The sequence below is a fragment of the Pleurodeles waltl genome, chromosome 8 (assembly GCF_031143425.1).
Source record: "Pleurodeles waltl isolate 20211129_DDA chromosome 8, aPleWal1.hap1.20221129, whole genome shotgun sequence".
In the NCBI taxonomy this organism is placed as follows: domain Eukaryota; kingdom Metazoa; phylum Chordata; class Amphibia; order Caudata; family Salamandridae; genus Pleurodeles; species Pleurodeles waltl.
In genome coordinates this window covers 631,198,348-631,220,467 of record NC_090447.1, presented here as the reverse complement: position 1 = coordinate 631,220,467, position 22,120 = coordinate 631,198,348, and the positions used below count along the sequence as shown (strand labels likewise).

The following is a 22,120-nucleotide window of genomic DNA, read 5'->3' as shown; positions in this document are numbered from 1 at the left end:
CATATCTATTGTGATGTGTGAGCTTGATCATTGTAACATTTTTGAGTATGTTATTTAAGTAACTGTTTCCTTGTCTTGCTGGACTGCTGTTTGGCTAAAATTTATAGCCTGAATGCAGACACATTTTTTTTGGTAAGAACTATAAATTATTGTCTGGTGTTTTAAACTGCAGTTTTTGTTCATTTTACGTATATGTAACTGGGCTATGATTTAATTAGTCACCAACAAATTGTTAACCATTCAACCAATCAAAGACTACTGATTTAAGATATGTTTTAATCTTTCTAAAACACCCTTGCTCATGTATCTTAACACACTTTAGCCAGCTAGACTTGTGCTGCATCTGTAGCTGAAAAAGATACAAAAACCTTTTGGGCTCATTCCGCTAGAGGAGACATGACAACCAGACCCTCTTTTTACTCTATCAAGGTTAGAGGACATTCTTAGATATTCTTATTGATTGAGGAGATCAAAATGTAAGGTTGTTGTATTACAAAACCTTGGCTCATGCCTATTTGGAAGTATTGAATGAGCTTTAACCTAACCTAGCATATTAGCCTCTGGTCCAGGCATAGTAAAATGTAGATGTTCCTAGCTAGAATAATGAAGGAAAGTCCTCAAATTATTAAATATATGGAGGTGATTATCGTCTCTCTTTTATAGACATCTTATAATATGCCATGTTTCCCTTTTATAAAATGTTCTATACCACAAATGTTCTTGATTTCTTCAATTGCTACGACTCTTGGTTCTTCCTAAGGCTTCATCTCAACAGGACACATGAGAAGCTCAAGCACCCAGCTGCCGGATATTCTTGATGATTTGCTAGGGCTTCCAAAATAAGTAAAAAAAATTCAGTAGGGCTCCTTCTGATGAGCTTCAGTTTCATGCATGGAGTTTAATTTGACTTCACAGGCTTATACGTTGTGATGACTATTATATACAGACTAGGCTTATGACTGATTGGTATTTTCTCTTCCAATTCTCTTCCACTTAATGTGAGCTTGTGGTCCAGGATTTGAAGGAACCCAGATTAAGTTTGTGAATCAGACCCATATGTGCACCTTGACGATATATGTATATCTTCAAAATACATAGATAAGTGTTTATGCAAAGTAAACCTATACCTATCTGTTGACTTATCTTGACCACATGTTGGCAGTTGATATTCTTTCTAGCATTTTTATGTCCACGATATTCTGACTTTCAACCAACTTGAACATATATTAATAGCTATATACATTGCTATACTTGTTTTTAAATAGTAATATTATTTTGGACTCAAAGAACATATGCTCACTTTCAAAATATAAATCAATTAGGGATGCTACCACAGCTCTTGAAGGCAAGACAGAGACCATAAAATGGCCATTCTAGAACAGTTCTGTGCTCCTCTTAGAGAAAAAAAGGTCCATGACATTATTCCTGATATAATAAAAAATGACACAGTCCATGCATATTGATCAAAAGCTAGGTGTAATGGATAGGCAAATGACAGACCAAATGAAAAATAATTATTAAGTAATACATGTTGACTGATTCACCACCTAGTCACGTACTAGTGTACTTCCAAAACCGCAGACGTCTCTGTATTGAGTTTCTTCAAAAAAGGACAAGGGCCCCTCACCCACGCTACATGGCATGCTTTATCATAGGGGCACCCTATCACTAGGAAACAGTTTTACTGTTGGGTTAATGAGTTTGAAAAGGGAAGTTGAAAAGTGACTCTAAAACTGTGAGTTGCATCAAACAGAAACATTTATTAACGTATTTTAGGAACAAGGTTAGAAGCAGTAGTAAATAAAGAGTTATTAGGACTCCATACATTGCGATGGTAAGGTCAACATGTTTCTGCTCTAAGTCTGGCAAATCATCAAGACCAATCTTCTCCAATGGCCTTCCCCTAAAACAGCTTCTCACCGTGCACTAGTATAGCTTCAAATGGCTGTTTATGTAACTGAGGCAAGTCAGGAAATAGCAGCCAGTAGACCATCTCTTTCAGTCTGTGTTCCTACCTGCCTGGTGTAACATGCTCTGGTAATTCCCTCTACGTGGTATAGTTTAGATAAAAAGGCAAAGCTACATCTACAACAACCATTGTGCAAAGTTGTGAGCAATCTATAACCTCCTTATACCTGTACTGTTGTAACCCTATTTTGACACATCTCCTTGTTGTGCCTAGGTAGTGGTTTGACTCATGCAGCCACGATTACACTAAGAGTTTGCTGCAGGTCTCAATCTATGCTTGTGTCAGATGCAGTGATGTTATCAAATCATGGTTATGTATAAATGTCAGGAGCTGTTTTTTTATGATGATCTGTCTCACTAGGACTCATGGATATTGTAGGCCCATTGGTAAATTGCTGCTTCTACTATTTTAGGATGAGTGATCGTTCCCTTGAAACCCACAGGTTGTGGCCCATGAATGAGTTGAATGAATGTATCATATTTGACGAAATTAGATTGTGCTCAAAACGTAACTGGGAGGTTAGTAATGCTATGGATTGGATGTGTTTAATAAAAAAAGAAATCATAATCTTGGATTATATTTTCACATGGCGAGATGTAATGTGAGAAGGAAGACTAAGGACTCCTGTCACCAGGGGACCTCACATCCAACAGTATTTGTCTATGCATGGGGGGGACTTTTCCAAATATCTTTTGCTTATCCAGTTCCTAGCTATGTCCAAAAATGCACCCAAACAGTGTGTGTGCCCTAAGGATGGAAAGAGTAGAAGTCAGCTGATAATAATCATGAACATCATAAATTGCTGAAGACTTCTATAAAACGATGATGAGTGTCAGGAAATAATTTCTGGGCATAACATTTGAGATACTACCTCAATAGATATTACATTGTCTTCCTGCATTATTTTAAAATCCCAGAAAAGAATAACATAGTTGATGAGCCTTAAAAACATAAAACATTTATTGTGGCATTGAAACAGGAATAAATTATAACTAAAGCTCTAATAATGTGTGGCCTCAAATATCAAGCTACAAATTCAGTCTGATTTTAGTATGTTGTACTATTGCTTTAACTTTTTACAGGTAACAGTATTAAATTATTTCCTAGATTTGAAAGTAGTTTTGAATCGCAATCTGGATTTTATAACCACCAGGACTTTAGATATTTGTGATGCAGGTATTTCCTTTGTTGCACAATACTTTTCTAAACTGGTCTTCTCACACAACAAAAAAACACATATTCATGATCCAAACCAACCATTAACCCACTGGGATGGGAAATAAGACAGACAATTTTTGTATTAGATTAAAAAAGGTATTCATAGTGAAAGTTTAGAAAATCCAACACCAACACCATACACACAATAGATGCAACAACATTACATACCCACCCCGTAACCCTCAGGAATAACGCAAGGACAAAAGGAATTGATTAAAGTGAGTGTAATATTAAAAATGTAAATAAATACGTCTTTAAAGCACAAAACAGTATGTACAATATATATAAAAGGAGGGACAATGCCCACTCCAAAATGTCTGTGGCCCACAGAGCCATAACACATGGGCCAAGGCCACACTTGACTCCTGCCTCAATACGGAGAGAACACTGCTGGGGCATCAGGTCGAAGATACACAGGCACCTCAGGGGGAAGGGGAACGGGGGGCACCTCAGCCAGAAGATGGTCCAACGCCACTGCTCCTGGAGGGGGCTACATGCCCTCTGCGATGTCCTGGGAAGGGAAAAGCCACAGTCTCTCTAGTGGGTGGTTTGCCCACTGTTTGGTCCTGGGGAGTGCAAAGCCACAGTCTCTCAAGTGGGTGGTTTGCAAACTGCTTGCTCCTGGTAGAGTGCAAGGCCACAGTCTCTCAAGTGGGTGGTTTGCCCACTGCTTCGTCCTGGGAAGTGCAAGGTCACAGTGTCTCTAGTGGGTGGTTTGCCCACTGTTTGGTCCTGGGGAGTGCAAAGCCACAGTCTCTCAAGTGGATGCCTTCTTCCACTGGTTCTGGAGGGGGCCTTGTGCCCAGTGTGCTTTATCCTGGCAAGGAGGGGGTGAGTGGATGCCTTCTTCCACTGGTTCTGGAGGGGGTCTTGTGCCCAGTGTTATTCATCCTGGCAAGGAGGGGGTGAGTGGATGCTTTTTTCCACTGGTTCTGGAGGGGGCCTTGTGCCCTGTGATGAAGATCCTGGATGGTGCAAGGTCACAGTCTCTGACCTGGGTGTCACACCTACAGTTGTTGCAGGGGCCAGGACGCACTACAGCCTATGTAGTCACGACTACACACTGCTCGCCAGTGGTGACGGCTGCTCAGTGGTGGCAGTTGCGGGGCTGGCAGCGGTGCTCTCAGTGGTGGGGGGAGTCTCCAGCCCTTCCACTGCAGCCTCGCACGGCTGCCCACTGGGGCTGCTGCTGCTGGCAGTGGTGCTGCTGGCAGTGGTGCAGGTGACAGTGCAAGTGGGGGTGCTGGCGGTGGTGCAGGTGGCGGTGCTGCCAGTGGTGGGGTGAGGCTCCAGCCCTTCCCATGCAGCCTCGGACCGCTGTACACTGGGGCTGCTGCTGCTGGCCCTGGTGCTACTGGCAGTGGTGCAGGTGGCGGTGCAGGCGGCGGCACAGGTGGCAGTGCTGGTGACGGTGCAGGTGGCGGTGCTGTCAGTGGTGGGGGGAGGCCCCAGCCCTTTCCCTGCAGCCTTGGACAGCTGAAGTGCCATGGCTCATGTTGATTGCCCAGATACTGCTCCAGCCCGAGACACCAGATCCATCCTGCCTGCGGCATCTGCTCCTTTTACATTGGCATTGGCAACTGTTGTTCCCTTCCTGCCCTTGACATCTGGTGGTGGCTCCTTGCTTCTGCCAGCTGGTATTCCCTTCCTGCCCTTGCTAGATGGTGGTGCCTCCTTGCTGCTGCCAGCTGGTGGTGCCTCCTTGCCCTTGCTAAGTGGTGGTGCCTCCTTGCCCTTGCTAGCTGGTGGTGCCTCCTTGCCCTTGCTAGCTGGTGGTGCCTCCTTGCCTTTGCTGGCTGGTGGTGCATCCTTCCCCTTGCTGGCTGATTTTCCCTTCCTGTCCTTACTAGTTGGTGGCCCCTTCTTGCCCTTAGCAGGTGGTGCAGGCACACTGGCAGTGCTGACGGGTGCCTCCTTGGAGCCTCTCACACATGCAGTTGCTGCAGAAACTACAGTGGCCGTGGACTGGTTTCTGCCCACCCTGGCCCAAAGTGATGGACAGGGGGAGGGGCAGGGAAAAGGTCAAGGGTGGAGAGGAAAAGCCTTTTAGGGACATTGGGCTGGAAGAGGGTGAAGGTTTGGGAGTGGAGGAAGAGGGCGTAGTTGTAGGAGGTGTCTGTCTGTTGTGTTTGGGTGCAGGTGCATGGGCTGGATGTTGTCGTGAGGTGGATGGCTGTTGGGTGTCTGAGTGCTTGCGTGTGTGTATGTTGGAAGGAGGGGGCACAGACACAGTGGGAGAGGACACAGGGGACTTGTGCATGGATGTTGGGGTGGTGACAGCCAGTGAGGGGTGTGTAGTGATAGGCGTGCTGGTGGTGGAGGTAGTGGATGTAGTGCATACAGGTGTGAGTGGAGACACTACTGGGAGGGAGGTGGACGAGGAGGAGAAGGGGAACACAGTAGAGGCTGTTGATGTTGATGTTGATGTGTCTGCATTTGGATGGTGCTTGTATGAGTACTGTGGGATGAAGTGTGGTGCTTGTGTTTGCATAAGCCACTTCTGTGTGTTGATTTGGGTGAATGCAGGTCTGAAGGTGTGCTTGGGATAGGCTGGGGTTGAGGGGATTGGGACTGGGTAGAGGAAGTTGGAGGGGGGAAGCTAGAGACAGGGACAATGGCTGCCATCAGTGAGTTGGCCAGAGCCTGGAATGATCACTGTTGGGCCACCACGCCAGAGTGAATGGCCTCCGGGAATGCATTTTTTTGTTGCAAATGCCCTGCTAGACCCTGGATGGCATTCAGTATGGTTGATTGCCCAACAGAGAGGGATCTCAGGAGGTCTATTGTCTCCTCACTCAGGGCAGCAGGGCTAACTGGGGCAGGGCCTGAGGTGCCTGTGGCGAAGGAGATGCCCTCCGTCCTGGGTGAGCGGGCACGGGAAACTCGCTGAGGGGCTGCTGGGAGGGTGGTGCTGGAATGGGGGTGGCGGCTGTACCTGTAGTTGCAGTGGGTACAGAAGTGTCCGCCACTGCCAGGGAGCTTCCATCGGAGGAGGTGCCGCTGTCAGAACTGTCCCCTCCTGTCTTTGTCGTGGTGCTCCCCTCACCCTCCGTTCCACTGGTGCACTCACCGTCGGTGGATTCAACCTTCAGTCCCATGTGGGATGCAGCGCCCTCCGTCGCCGGTGCCTCTGCTCCTCCGCCAGATGATGCTAATGCACGCAAGTACAGGGGGAGGGGGGGAAGAGACAGAGGATACACTTGGTCAATGCCAGCAACAACACTACCGTTGGCGTACACAACTCACAGGGAACAGCCCTATGCACTAGGCCATGCAATACCAGTTACAATGCTATTCACCAGGCCATAGGGTACAATGCCTAACACCATTAGCTGTACACCTGAAACCCACAGGACCCTGCCCATAAGTAGATGGCCACTAGCATTAATGTGGTTGGAGTGCATCTGAGCCTGCCCATCATGGAACCTACCATTCGGTGTTCGTCCTGGCGGCACCCACAGACCCACATCCCTCACCCAGGTAACACCTCAACGCGAGCAACTTCATGATTCTGAATCTGTACTCACCCCCTTGTGGCTGCTGTGAGGCCTTCAAGTACCCATCCAACTCCAGATAGGCCACCGCCAGGATGCAGAACATCAGGGGGGCCAGGGTACGATGGGCACCCCTTCCTCGTTGGGAGGCCATCCCCAGCTGGGCCTCCGCCATTTTCCTTGCCCATCTGTGCAGGTCCTCCAACCGTTTTCGACAGTGGGTGCTCCCCCTGTCAAAGACCCCCAGGGTCCGAACCTCCTTGCCGATGGCACGCCAAATACCCTTTTTCTGATGGGCGCTGACCTGCAGAAAAAGATACATAAGAAAAGGTATTAGTCATACCGTCCGAACTGTTACACTCATGGCCCACCATATCCCTCCCATCCCCTTATGCACAGACATTGGCCACCAAACATGCATGACTCTGCCCAGGACCCCTACCCCCCCACATGAGGCTTACACACACAGCACTCCATACATTCATGCCCCACGCATCGTGCTCACAGTGTACTCACCTGTTTGTGTGGAGGACCATAAAGTAAAGGGTACTGTGTAGGATCCCATCCACTAGTCTTTCCAACTCCTCGGAAGTGAAGGCAAGGGCCCTTTCCACAGACACTCGATCCATGGTCGCTTCCAGACACAGGTCACAGCAGCACTTGCAGTGTAGGTCCTCTCCTGTTGAAGGTCAGGTAGCAAGTGAGTGAACAGATAGAAAATGGCAGTCACATCCGCAGCGTACATCACCATTGGTTCCTGGAACCCTTAGGCCACAATCATAACCAATGATGTGTTGCATGGCGGTCGTCGGCTGCCTCCCCCAACAGCGCACAGCGTCAGCGGAATTACCTAATTTCCACTTGTCCCTCCTCACAGATCAGGTGGCCGCCATTTCAGGGGGAACAGGCCATGGCACCTAAGTGCATCGCAGCAGACATTGGCACATCAACAGACCTACACGTTCACATACTGTTTCTGTAAAAAAATACAAGGCATATTAATCTGAGTGTATGATTGAATATGACCATCTGCTCACTGTTTTTCACCCTAGAGTTCAACCGGTGAGGATGAATAGGAGATGGAGACATCCCCCCGTGTACAGACCCCTGGTGGCCCTGGCGACAATGGAGGGCAGGCACATTATCCTAACCTAAAGATTCGATAGGGCCACAATCCACGAGCTTGGTGCACAATTGGAGCCAGACCTGAACTCAGCTATCCGCCACCCAATTGATATCCCCCCTCTTGGGAAGTTCCTGTCAGTGCTCCATTTCTTGGCAAGTGGGTCCTTCCAAGCGACAGCGGCCACAGCAGCAGGGGTGTCACAGCTTATGTTCTCATATGTGCTGACCAAAGTGTTGTCTGCCCTGATGAAACACATGCACAGCTACATCGTATTCCCCCAGGTGGAGGATTTGGCCACAGTGAAGGCTAACTTCTATGCAATGGACATATCCCCAACATCATTGATGCTATTGATGGTACACATATTGCCTTTGTCCCCCCACCCCCGGAGAAAGGAACAGGTTTTCAGAAATCGAAAGAGCTTTCACTCTCTGAATGTGCAGATAGTGTGCCTGGCGGATCAGTGCATCTCAATGCAAAGTATCCTGGCTCTGTGCATGATGCCTTTATTTTGAGGAATAGCAGCATTCCATATGTGATGTCTCAACTCCAGAGGTGCAGGGTGTGGCTAATAGGTGAGCCCATGTTCTCCACCCTGTGTCTGTTGGTGTATGGGTGTAGGTTTGGCCCTGAGGGTGAGTGTCTGGCTAACAGGTATCCCTCAGTATTTACAGGTGACTCTGGTTACCCCAACCTCTCATGGCTACTGACCCCAGTGAGGAATGCCAGGACAAGGGCGGAGGAACATTACATAGAGGCACATGGGCGAACAAGGAGGATCATTAAGCGCACCTTTGGCCTCCTGAAGGCCAGATTCCAGTGCCTCCATCTGGAAGGTGGATCCCTATGCTACTCACCCAAGAAGGTGTGCTAGATCATCGTTGCATGTTGCAAGTTGCAAAACCTGGCCTTGAGACGCAAGGTGCCTTTTCTGCAGGAGGATGAGGCTGGAGATGGTCTTGTGGCAGCGGTGGAGCCTGTGGACAGTGATGAAGAGGAGGCATAGGATGTGGACAACAGAACAACTATAATTCAACAATACTTCCAGTGACACACAGGTAAGACACTGTAACTTCACCTTCCATTGCAGTTTTGTTTTAGACATTGTACATGGCAGCCTGCTTTTCCAAATTCTATGGCCACTTACTTTACCCTTTGGCACCTCTATTTTGAGATATCTGTGCCCCACTCTGGCTCCTGGTGTGTTTACTACGGCCCACTACAGCTCATACCTATGTATATATAACTGTACATTTGAATTGCAATGTTTACACCTTGTTAGACTAATACATATTTCAATCAATTGACAAACTCCATACTTGTATTAGTTCCAAGGGTGTTTATTTATGTGATAATAAGTGTAGGGGGTATTTCAATGGGCTGAGTAGATGATGGAGGAATGTCCAGGATAGAGTCCAGTCTATTGGTATCACAGATGCATTGTCCAAGGGGGCATAGCGAGTGGGGCAATGGCAGTTACAGGTGGACAGGGTGACAAAGTGGGACACAAGGGTGACATTCAGGGGAGTCTTATTTCCTGGCGGGGGACTTGGCAATGTTCTCTGGCTTCTGTCTGGATCGCAGGGACCTTTTGCTTGGTGGTTCTCCTTCTGCAGGGGGAGGGGTGCTGGTGGCCTGTTGTTCCTGTGGCGGGGCCTCCTGGCCACTAGCGTCAGCAGAGGTGGAGGGCTGTTCATCGGTGTGGCTAGTGTCAGGGGGCCATTGGTGTGCCACTGCCTCCCTCATGGAGTTGGCCATGTCTGCCAGCAGCCCTGCAATGGTGACCAGGGTGGTGTGGATGTCCCTCAGGTCCTCCCTGATGCCCAGGTACTGTACCTCCTGCAGCCGCTGGGTCTCCTACAACTTGGCCAGTATCTGGCCCATCGTCTCCTGGGAATGGTGGTTTGCTCCCAGGATGTTGGTGAGTGCCTCATAGAGAGTCGGTTCCCTGGGCCTGTTCTCCCCCGTCACAAAGCAGTCCTCCCAGATTCCCTGTTGTTCTGTGCCTCTGTCCCCTGAACCGTGTGCCCACTGCCACTCACCCCAGGTCCCTGATCGTCCTGTGTTTGTGGGGTTGATGGGGTTCCTTTAATGGTGGACACATTGATAATTGACGTGTCCTGGGGACAGAGGGATGGGTGGGTGCTCTAGTGGTGTTTCCTGAGTGGGGAGGCTCTGTGGTGATATGGGACTGTGCCTGGGTCACCGACTGTCCAAAGGTCCCTGATGGGCCAGGTTGGTCATCCTGATCCAGGCGTGCAGAGTTGTTGTCATCACTGTGGGCCTCTTTGCGGGACGATGACTGGATGTTGCTGGCACCTCCTCTCCGGTGACGTTTTGTGGGGGTTCTGTGGGGATGGAAATGCAGTGTTATTGTTACTGCGTGTGACATCATGTGCACGGGTATGTTCCCCTCTATGTTTTTTATTGTCAGGGCAGCTTTGGCTTGTGTGAGTTGTGATTTGGTTGGCTAAGTGATTGTCACTAGTGTGCATGCTGTGGTGATGGGGTTCCATGCAGGCCTGTGATAGGGGTCCATGCATTGGTGTTGCATGCAGGGCTTGGTATTAGGATGGGTGGGTTTTGATGGTGGGGTATATGTGAGGTGGTGGAGTGATGGGGGTGAGGATAGGGTTGGGAGTTTGTGATGGCATGCAGGTAGAGGGGGGTGAAAGTAATAAAGATTTGACTTACCTGATTCCAGTCCTCCTGCTACTCCTGCCAGGCCCTCAGTATGCATGATCGCCAAGACTTGCTTCCCCCATGTTGTTACTTTTGGGGGAGGCAGTGGGGGTCCACCGCCAGTCCTCTGTACTGTTTTCTGGTGTCTTGCTACCACAGAACGCACCTTCCCCTGTAGGTCGTTCCACCTCTTCCTGATGTCATCCCTTGTTCTGGGGTGCTGTCCCATGGCGTTGCCCCTGTCCACAACTCTCCGCCATAGCTCCATCTTCCTAGCAATGGACGTCTGCTACACCTGTGATCCGAATAGCTGTGGCTCTACCTGGATGATTTCCTCCACCATGTCCCTTAGCTCCTCCTCTGAGAACCTGGGGTGTCTTTGTGGTGCCATGGGTGTAGTGTGAGTGGTGTTTGTGAGTGTGTGTGGGGTGATGTGTTGGGGTGTGTGCTGTGAGGTGCGTGGATGGTACATGGGTGATGGTGTTCTGTGGCTCGGATTCTGTGGGTGCTCCTGGTGTGTGTCTCTCTATGTTGTAAATTGTTTGTAGTGGTAAAGGGTCGTGGGTAATGTGGCTGTGTGTTTTATAGTGTTGTGAGTGTGTGGATGTGGTGTGTGTATGTGTGTCAGGTGTGTGTAGTTTGAATTGTCCAATGTGTGTTGTTTTGCATGTGTGTGTGCATTTTGAGTGCGGCTATATGTACTGCCAATGGTTTACCGCGGTTGAATGTCCGCCGCGGTATTTCGTGGGTCATAATGCTGTGGGCGGATTTCTGTTGGTGTAAGAGTGTGGGTTTTGGTACCGCCAGTTTATTACTGACCTTTGGCATTGGCGGACTTGTTTTTGTGTGTGTCTGTATAGTGGCGAATTTCTATGTGTGGGTCATAATATACGTAGCGGCATACCGTCGCAGTATGTTGGCGGCAGTCAGCATGGCGGTAAGCGGCACTTACCGCCAATGTCATAATGAGGGCCTAAATATCTACTGGCATGCTCTCACGTGTGATGGTCTGCTAGCCATTTTAGTTGAATACTTTAGTCACTGAGAATGAACCTCCTTAGTTAAGTAGCAATGTCCTTCCCCAAATAAAGGCCCTATTTTGATCTATTCCATCCTTTTTTTGGCACCACCTAAAAGATTATTCAAACCGTTTCCTGCATCTCTATTGAAGCTAAGTACAGCCAAGCATAACGTAGCAGAAACAACCACTGTGCACAAATTAGGTTTGATAATTTGCAAAGTGTGGGCTTCTGCAGGTATACCCCAATAAGGGAAGACAGACTCATTATTCCACTTTCAGCACCAAACATTTGAAAAGCAGCACTTGTAACACACTTCCTAAATCATCAAACAAACAGGAATGCTTACTTAAACGGTGCACTTAAGATCCTGGATAAAAGGATGTGAACCTACATCATGAAACTTGGAGTCTAGTGCTTCCCATTTCTTTAGCTTCTGCAAATAATTGTCCATCTACCCTACATCAGATTTATTTGCAAAGCTTCTTCAGCATATGTACATTTTTAATACATTTTCATTAAGTTGAATGTGATATGTGTTATTAGCCTTTATTTTTCTTGAAAAGGGGTGAAGAGGAGGCTATTAACCAAATTTTAGAGGACACACTCAATCTAACATTATCCCACACACAATCCTTATGGGGTAGTTCAGTGTGACATATTTTCAACCATTCACATTAAAAATAAATTGAAGAAAATGGTACCTAATGATTCTCAGGTGATTGATATTCCTAAATACGATCAGATAACCAACCTGAATTTGCGGTTTGTTTATACCTTAAGTAGCAACTACATATATTTGTAGAACAGAGAAAAGAGAGACGGACGAACATGGCAAGGCAACTCAGGCGTCCTGGGTTGCTTTTCAGTACATGGTTCAATCCACATTTATTTAGGGTAATTAGATACTTCTTTATCAAAGCCTAAATTCACTTCATATCCCACTGTGAACTATGGGGCATATTTATGAGACTTGTGCCATCGCTGTGTCAATTTTCGTTATGCAGTGGCAGTGCAAACCTATATCTGTGAGGCAATGCAAAGCCACTTTTTGTGGCTTTAAATGAACCCATAGATATGGAGAAAGGCAAGGCAGCATAAATCTCTGTGTCTGTGGCAGGGAGACGTTCCATGGGCATTGCAGTGGGTTTTCCCACGCAACACCCATGGATTTTGAAGCTGCCCCAGATTTACAAAATCACATGAACCTGGGGAAGCACCAAAACTTACGCCTACTGAGGTGAGGCGTAACGAGGAGAAATTTTGTTTATTTTTTCTCATTTTTCCCCTTTACATGTGTGTTGCATTCAAAACACCTCTCAGAATTGTTTTAGAGCAGGAAGGTGTCCCTTTTCTTAAATTGAAGCAATTGTTATAGTTTAGTCTACGCAATAGAAAATTGGCTCATGGAACAAGGTGAAAAACATTGAACTAAAATGAGAGCACCTGGTTGGGGAGTACTGACATCATGAGATTAGGTCAATGTCTGCAAGATGAAACACAAATATCAATAACAAAAGAGAAGCAATGTGTGAGGCTTAGATCTGGAAACATCTACCTGTGCTTCTCAGAAACATGTCAAAAGAGAATGTTTACCATAAACAACTGAAAGCATACCTTTTCAGCTTTTTATGCTACCAGTCTATCTGTACGCACTTTACCTCTGGGATACTTCCTGAGTATCTGTGCGCTGTATAAATCCCATCATTCATTCATCCATGCATGCATTCATTCAAGCACGTGAACAACATCAGCTGGAAAAACATGGAAGGCTAACAATTAGCATTCCAGAAAAATCTAAAATATATAGTATATGAAAAAGAGACACAATTTAAAGTATCTAGATAGGACTTCAATAGCTGTCACTGGGAAAGTACATGAATCATGTTTGTTAGAAAGAGCCATTGGGCCTGATTCACAAAGATTTTTGTGAGTAGTTGTGTCACATCTAAACTGTATTCTCCTAACGTGTGCATCTTAAGGACAGTACACAAACATATGCAATGTGAATTCAGCTGTAACTATGTCACACAACCATTCACACAGAGGAAGAGATGGCCTTATAGTCAGCGGCAGAACATGTTAAAGAAGAGAGCACTTTAGGTATTTGACAATCTCCCTGATTTGACCTCCTAAGTAAATAGTTACCTCTGGATTTATTTTTCCCATCCTGCACTGAAGAATATCAATCCACAGACCATTCTTAAAGTCCAACGCCTAAATTGTCTTTTTACACATGCTATAAACATGGTAGCCCAAAAAATTATAAGAACATGGTATCACACCAATCAAGTTTCCTAGAAAGCCAGATTACTGTACTCTACCTAATTTAACTCACATGAGAAGTGATTCAGTTGACATTTTTTTCAGAGAGGAAACTTGGCCCCATCTTCCACTGCAACACTTTATTGATTGTGCTATGTACCACACCCTTAATCATCCAATGGACATTTAACTGTGCTCACTTACAGCCCACCTCATATCCTATTCTGTTCAAGGCACAGCAGTCAAGGATTTTGATTTCATTACAACTGCAAAGAGGAAATAACATCAAAACAGAATTGTAATATTTAAATGCTTGTTATCACTCAAAATGATGGAACGCAAAGATAGGAAAAAAATAATTTTACTTATAGTAAAACAACAGATTCTCAGTGAACAGCAGAAGCCTCAGGGGATTGTTTGATTAGTGGCAAGAGCCACATTCCCACCAATCACAGCAGGGAGAACCTCCATCAGGCCGGGCATAGTCCTGGAGTGCAGGACTCATCTGAGGTGCCCGGGAAAAGAGCAGGCTCATCTTTGCCCATTACTGCCCGGAAGAGGCTGGGCTGAGCCACCCTCTGGACCTGACAGTGCTGGGTGAGTCTTTTCCTGGTGTGTCTATTTTTTCTCATCACTGATAGAGTTATTCAGGAGGAATAATGGCCAAATGTAAGCTGCCTGGGAACATACACAAGGTCACCGCCAAGCCAACTGAAGGCCCCACGCTTGATTCTTGTCTGGCCTGTGCATTTAGTGTAATGGCTAAGGAAATTGATTTAGTGGAGAAATGCTTATCTTTAGACTTGGGAGAGGGCTCCAGTGGTCCTTTATTGAGACCATCAGGGCCCCATTTTGGAGCGGTTAGTAAGGACTCTTCTGCAATTTGCAACCCACTGTCCACTGTCTGTTGAGCAAGCCCAATCATTGTCATCAACTAGCTTGCTTAATAATTTGGACCTTATGAATTCTAGTGGCAGTGGGCCTTCTGCTAAGAAGAAAGGCTAACCTAAGCAAGGGATAGAGCTACTGAGACTGTTCAGCCTACTCGGCTGCAGTCTGGTCTGGTACTCTCTACTGATAATGGGGTGATTTCTGAGTCCCCAAATACTGACTGGGACTGTGTACTTGAGAAAGTTAAATGTATGGTGGTTGTGTGTGTTACTCATTTGGTGGACAGGATACATAGCTGTATTACTCAGGTAAACACTGCTTACAAAAATTTGTTGACCTATTAGGCTACTATTCAGTTCACCTATGTTTAGCCAGGACAGGTCTTTGGCCCCAAGTACTGACCCTACCCTAAGCCTATTACCTTCTCAAGGAGGTGGCATCTGGCAATCATGGCCAGTCTCCTTCCACACAAGTTGTGGGTGAATTGAGTTCTTTGGAGGGAGGTGGAGGATACCAGGAGTCGCAAAAGGATTGCATAATCAAAGATCTAACTTGTAGGCCCGGTCTCTCTCTAATCAGTCTTGCATGACTGTTGCCCTTATATGGCTATCCTGAATGGAATACCATCTCTAAACCCCCCTTGGGAAAGAATCAGCTCTATAGCTTAAAAGCAAAGTCTCATTGGCTGACCTGGCATAAATATTTCTGAATACAATTGTTAGAAATGGGGTTTCTGGTTGGCTAGGGTATGCACCTCAGCCAGGCAGAACTGACCCACTCTAGTCAGGGCAAGGGAGTTGCACGCCCCAAGATAACCCCTGCTCACCCCCTTGGTAGCCTGGCGCGAGCAGTCAGGCCTATCCCAGAGTCAATGTGTAAAATGTTTGTACAACACACACAACACATGTGACGCAAAATGTACACCACAAAGTAAACACAACACTGAGCTATGTAAAAATAGTCTGCATTGCACAAAACATAATTATACCAACATTACATGTAAGTAATACCATGCTACCTGAGCAGTTGTCAGAATGTTACACAAGTTGCTAATACTCTGCAAGAATACGTAGTTGTCACATTAGAACACGTAAGTACTCAGGATTCTGCAACATAAGCAGTAGTCCGGAATTACAATAAGAGTTAGGTGCACTTGTCATGAATATTTCCTAAATACTCATAACATGCCCATAACAGGAATATGAAAGGTCATGAAAATACACATCCCTAATGCCCGTAACAAGAATACTGGTAACACATGTAGGCCAAGAGAGTACCTGTTTCAGAAGAAGAGGCCCTCCCAGTTCCTAGAAGATGGACAATGGGGCCCCCGGCGCTCCTATGCGCAAAACGGGGGCCTCTGAGGTCTCTTGGGAGAGAGGGGCGGTCTGTACCCCCTCTACAATGAAAAGAACGGGCCCCTCTGGGGACCTGTGATCCTTGTGGGGCCCCCCCTGGCCTCCAATGGTCCTCTCTGAAGGGGGGGGCCCAAACAATTGCCAAAGACGACGGTACGGGGTGATCGCGCCCCTTGTGCAGGGACCGGGGGAAAGGGAATTCCCTTTCCTCCCCGCGTCCTGCTTTGGAGGGAGGCAGCCGCCCTTGTACGCGGTGCGGCTGCCTATTAGGTAGTGAAGGAAGCAGGGGCCTCCATTGAGGCTCTTCACCTGCTTCCGAAGGCGGCTGCACCTGGTCCGGTGCGCGAGCCACTCTGCTGCCTTCCCTCGTCAGCATAGAGATTGTTGATGCTGTGTGTCCTGGGGGCGCTCTGAAAAGCAAGCGTCACCCGGGGACACGATAGGAGCAGGCTGTCTCCTTTCTTCTCTTCGGAAAGTGCCATGGGGGCACTAAAGTAAGCGCGATCCGCGCGCTAAGGACACAATGCGGCGCCCAGGTTGCGGTGGTGATTCTTCTCAGCACAGGAGCACTTCCAAAAGCACGAAGGCTCTGTGCTTCGGCCCCAGCCGCAGCGGTGATTCAGGGAGCAAAAATAAAGTGCTTTTCAAAGCTCTAGGGCAAATCTAAAGACCGGGCTGCGGCGGTGATCTTTTCCTCAGCAATGAAGAGAGCGCCTTTTCGAAGCGCTCTGGGCAAAGATGTAAAGATCGATGCAGGGGTCAGGGGCAACAGCATCCTGCCCCTGGGAACAAGCAGCACAAGAAGAAGCACAGGGCTGGTGGCCCAGCTACAGGCCAGCACAAGGGGTGCAGATGGTGGCAGTTCCTCCTAGTGACCAGGCAGGTCACAGGTCAGCACAGCAGCAGCAGTCCAAGGTGGTTTCCTGGTGAGTTCATTCATCAGTGTTCTGTGTCCAGTTTCAAGTTCCAAGAATGTTCAAATTGTGGGGAAAATCCCCCTGTACTTATACTGGGTTTACAGTGTGTTTTACAATGGAAGGGAGAGGAGGTTCCAGCCAGTTACAACTGGTTCTGGGAGTGCCCTCTCTCTCCTTTTAGCACAGGCTCCAAACATCAGTGGGGGGTTAACAACCCTATTGTGTGAGGCCAGGGCACAGTCTTTACAAATGCAGGTGTGCCCCGGCTCTCCCTTCTCTCAGCCCAAGAAGGCTTTACAATATGTAGATGCACCTCTGTGACACCTCCACCCTCCCTGTGTTCAGGCTGTCTGAGAAGTATGCACAAAGCCCCGTCTGTCAGTCTGCCCAGAAGTGGATTTGAGGCAAGCTGCACAGCACCAAAGTCATAAGCACAGATAAATGCGCACTTTCTAGAAGTGGCATTTCTGTGATAGTAATAAAAAATACACCTACTCTACGCTAGGGCGTACCTTAGGGGTGACTTACATGTAGTAAAAGGGGAGTTCTGGGCCTGGCAAGTAAATTTAGATGCCAGGTCCCTGTGGCAGGAAACTGCGCACACAGGCTCTGCGCTAGCAGGCCTTAGATAGGTTTGACAGGCTACTTTAGTGGGTGGCGCAAGCAGCACTGCAGGCCCACTAGTAGCATTTAACGTACAGGCCCTGGGTATAGGGATACCACTTTACAAGGGACTTATAAGTAAATTAAATATGCCAATTAGGTATAATCCAATCATACCAAATTTGTAAGGGAGGGCACATGCACTTTAGCACTGGTTAGCAGTGAAAAAGTGCTCAGAGTCAAAACGTCAGCCAACAAAGGTCAGAAAAATAAGGAGGCAAAAAGCAAAAAGTCTGGGAAATTACCCTGTAAAAGGGCCAGGTCCAACAACAAAGATATTTTGTTTGTAAGGAGGGTCGGTGGGTCAATACCTTGACTAAGGATTTGAGAGCGGACTGTGCTGTCATTAATTGCAAAGAACAAGACCTGGTCAGCCACATAATCCAATGCTGTGCCAGGAGCTGACTTTAACATTCACCCTTTATGCTTCTTCCTCAAACACTTGATACTCCGGCATGGGAGTACATGCAGGTCTTTGCCATCAAGGGCTGATGTATCAGATGGATTCTATGTTTCCACCTCAAACAGATTCCTCCCTTTGTCAGATTTGGATGCAATCGACTGACACCCAACTACAACTGCTGATGGCAGATAATCTGTTATTAAAGGGTTAGAGTAAATGGGTGTCTTTTCTAATACCTCAGCTTTTAAAACTTCTTCTCGTCTTATTCCTGTAACCCTTGAAGCCCCTAGTACTGTTTCTATTAGAGACTCCATAGGTCCTCCCACTCCCCCCCCACTTAGTTTGCCTCATGGAATCTTGCTAGAATAGTGATCAAACTTTCCTGATCATATTGGTGCCAGTTTATTAATAACTTTACATCTTTCTCTTTAAGGAGACCTGGTCCCTGTCTTCCCAGTTTCGTTTTGGTTTTGCCAATTTTACTCAGACTGCAATCTCCACATGGAAGATTTGACCATCTGAGTAGTTAACAATTTGGGTAAAAAACACTTTGCTCTTTGTGTCCACAGATATCTATCTGGACTCTCCAGACATATTAAGCGTTACTCTGCAGTTCCCTACTGGTGATATGTATTACATGTATAATGTTTATTGCAGGCCAGGGGGTAATAAAGCTGAACTACCAATTATCAACTTGATACGTTCTCATCCTGATGGATGTTATTAAATTGTGGCAGGCGATTCAAATTGTACATTTGAACCACTTAGTACCAATTTTGAAATCCTTACTGGCAAAGAGGACTAAGTCTGGTCAGTTCCTGAGCATACACTGACCCAATAAAGAAATGGACAGCCGCTGTAATCCAACTAAATGTATTCACTTTAAATAATGGCCTTCGAGCCTGCAATAGGAGATCAATCTCAGACACAGAGGGAGGCACAGGTTCAAATGCCTGCACAGCACTAGTCTTCTTAATTACATCCTGCTGGACAATAGACTTTGGCCTATTATGATCGATCTGTTTCTGACTCCCCAGCAGGACAGTGACCATACTGCTTTGAATCTAACCCTGAGAGCAATTGGCATTACTTTATCTAAATCTCTTACTGAACCCATTGATAGAAGGCTCAATCTTGCTAACAATGAATGCAGGCTAAAATGGAGTTCTTTGATAGAATTTCCGGTAGCTCTGAGGTACGTTTTTGAGGCATTAACCACTGGTCTTGAAGCTTTTCAGGCTGCAAGGGCACTCTTGAGGCAAACCTATTCCATGATGAGAATCAGTGCAATTCACAATTCTATGTTTACCTCCTTACGGAATCATTTTTGGTGGAGTCCAAGACCATTCCTAAAAGGAAAAAAGAGCCCCCCAGTACTTCAAATCCTGTAGAATTGCCAGGCATACACTATGTAAAGCCATTAAAGATCATAACAGCAATTAGATCCAGGAAGCCAGGCTCTCCTATAAAGCAGCAATATTATGTGCTAAAAGAGACTGGGAGTATGCAAAGTGGGGCTCTACATTATGCACTAGTAAGGGAAAGGACCATTGTTTCTTCCGGCGCATCCTGTTCTTAATTTGTGCTTGTTGTTATAGGTGCTGAGCACCAGCACTTATTTTTGAGGGCCAGCGCTTATTCTTCTGCCTCAAGCATTTACTGCAAGTAAAAGACACATATGGAAAAGACGAAGAAAGAGAAAAAATGAAAAAATGTCACAAAGGGAGAAAGTAGAAAGCTGCAAGAGTGAGCTGAAGGGGAAGGGAGTGGCTGTAAATGGATATATCAAATGTACAAAACTGATTACCCCTATTTCATCAGGGTAAGTAGGTGTTGAGTTAAAAATGGAAATTCTGTACTTTCACTTGTATGCTACCTTGGTAATACATTCTTAGTTGATTCGGGATGCAACATTTTTGCAGGTCAATATTTCTGACAACAATAAAGTGACATACAACTCTTCAAATGAAGATTATAGAGACATTAAAACTGTTGAGCTCCTTTTTTTGCCTATGAAATCAAAGATAAGCTGGAGGATGCAATATACAGCAGCACATGTAACTGAATTGATTGGTCTGTGAAAATAAACTACACACTTGGGGCCTGATTACAATCTTGGTGGATGGGATACTCTGTCACACACATGACAGAAATCCCGCCCGCCATTTTACAAGACCCATAGGATATAATAGAACTTGTAATATGTGGATGGGATATCCGTCACGTTTGTGATGGAGTATCCCATCCGCCAGGTTCGTAATCAGGCCCTTCGGCATATTTTTACAGAAAGTGTAAAAACAATAAATTAATGGAAAATGTAACAATAGCAAATGAAGACATCTGTATATATCTGATTTAAAGGGAGAGAGCTTGGCCTGGACTGTACAACCACAGTTAAAAGGACTAAACAACTGTATTTCAGTACTCAAATACATATTATTACCAAAAATCAAACTCATGGGACAAGAAGTTCTTGACACCTAAACATGTGGAGATAATCTGCAAGAACGCAATCATTCAAAACGTTTTATTTCGGCAAATCTACAACATTTATATCATAGATGTCTGAAAGTACGACTGGTCATTTTATGCATTCAAAAGTGAATCAATATCTCTGTGTTCTCTTCATTGGGGTCAACAAGAACGAGACAAAAGTTAGTGTTTCCCAACATGTCAGATTGTTGTAAATGCTTTGTTTTTCCAGGGAATGCATAAAAGCTTGTGATGCAACATAATTATACCACCAAAGATCAGCCCAATTTCAACATTTGGACTGTTTGTTCCAGGGTAGCTGTGCAAATCAATATAACAATTTTTCTGTAAGCACTAAAATACTTTCTTTCAATGTAAAGTCAATTGCATTTCCCTCAAACCATATGTAAAGACTAATAATGAAGAAAGATTAAAAAATAAGTACTTACAACATGGAGAATTGCGTTCTCTGTTTCATACACTGTACATTCCTGAAAAAAAAAGAATATATAAAATCAAGGGTCAAAAAGTAATAATTGGCTACAGAACAGTGCAGTACATTTTGTAAACAATAAAGGGCTAGATGTATAAAGGCGTGTAGCATTCACAGATTCTTAAAATCTAAAAATCAGAGGGTTTGCAGACAGTAAAATGCGTTTTCAAATGTACTAAACTCATGTAATGATTCAGAAAACCTTTTCTAAATCTCTAAATAGGTTTAGGAAAAAATACCGAATTTATATTTGTAAAGGGCATGTTTAGGGAAACCCTTACAAATGCTAATTCTTTATTATCTGTATAAATTGTTGCAACCGAATTCTGCTCCAAAGATATTCATATTTTGCCAACAACTCAAAGGAAGTAGTAACATATGCAAAAATGGGGATAAGTCCCCAAGGAACCTCTTCGCCTTTGTGAATGTTGGTAAAGCACATTTTTAAAGAAAATGAGCGGCATTTAAAAAAATGATTACTTTATTCAAAAGCAACTACAGACAAGGTGCTCTGCTGACCCCAGCAGGCCACCATGCCTGTGATGATAATGAAAATTAATGGATCCTATTTTGTGATCGACCTTATTAATATTAAGGAGGTAGGTTGAATTGCAATGTCCTATGCTTCGGTATATGAACTGACTAATTAATACATAGGTCAGCTTGCAACATACCAATGCATTCAGTAAAATTTGGTGTGAAAATTCAACCAGCTTTACCAAACATAATATATGTGCACTTCACCAATAGTGTTTCCCAGTAGATGTTGTTCAGAGATTGTAAATATAGAGATGTCTAGACTCAGGTGACAGCAGGTTGTAAAGAACACCTAATATGATAGTAGTGGTGGCAAAGTGCTAAACGTTTGGAAAGATAATATTATGCAACTGCTTCCAATTGTCAACTGGGACCACTTCTCATGTTTGTTCTGTCAATGATTGTGAGGCGAAGCAAAGCAAAAAACAACAATCTTCACTAAGGTTGCTAAGAAATTATTTGAAAATTAGTATTTTAATTGGTCTTAAGAGAGAATCTGTCTGCTAAAAGTTTATCACAGACGCAGTGACACAACTGCACAAAACTTCTCACTGTTTTTCATGGTACATCAATCACATCAAGCAATTGAACATCCTGTAGTCTTCTGTCAGAC

At 45.5% G+C, this 22,120-nt stretch overlaps 1 protein-coding gene across 2 annotated transcripts in view; it reads right to left on the bottom strand.

Annotated features, from left to right (window-relative positions):
• The window catches only part of CNKSR2 (connector enhancer of kinase suppressor of Ras 2), a 1,907,760-nt gene that overhangs the window by 1,078,925 nt on the left and 806,715 nt on the right, over window positions 1–22,120 (bottom strand). For both annotated transcript variants that reach the window (XM_069204730.1, XM_069204731.1), the window contains exon 5: window positions 20,927–20,968. In XM_069204730.1, the coding sequence (XP_069060831.1) occupies window positions 20,927–20,968 (42 nt within the window). The remainder of the gene's footprint in view (window positions 1–20,926; window positions 20,969–22,120) is intronic.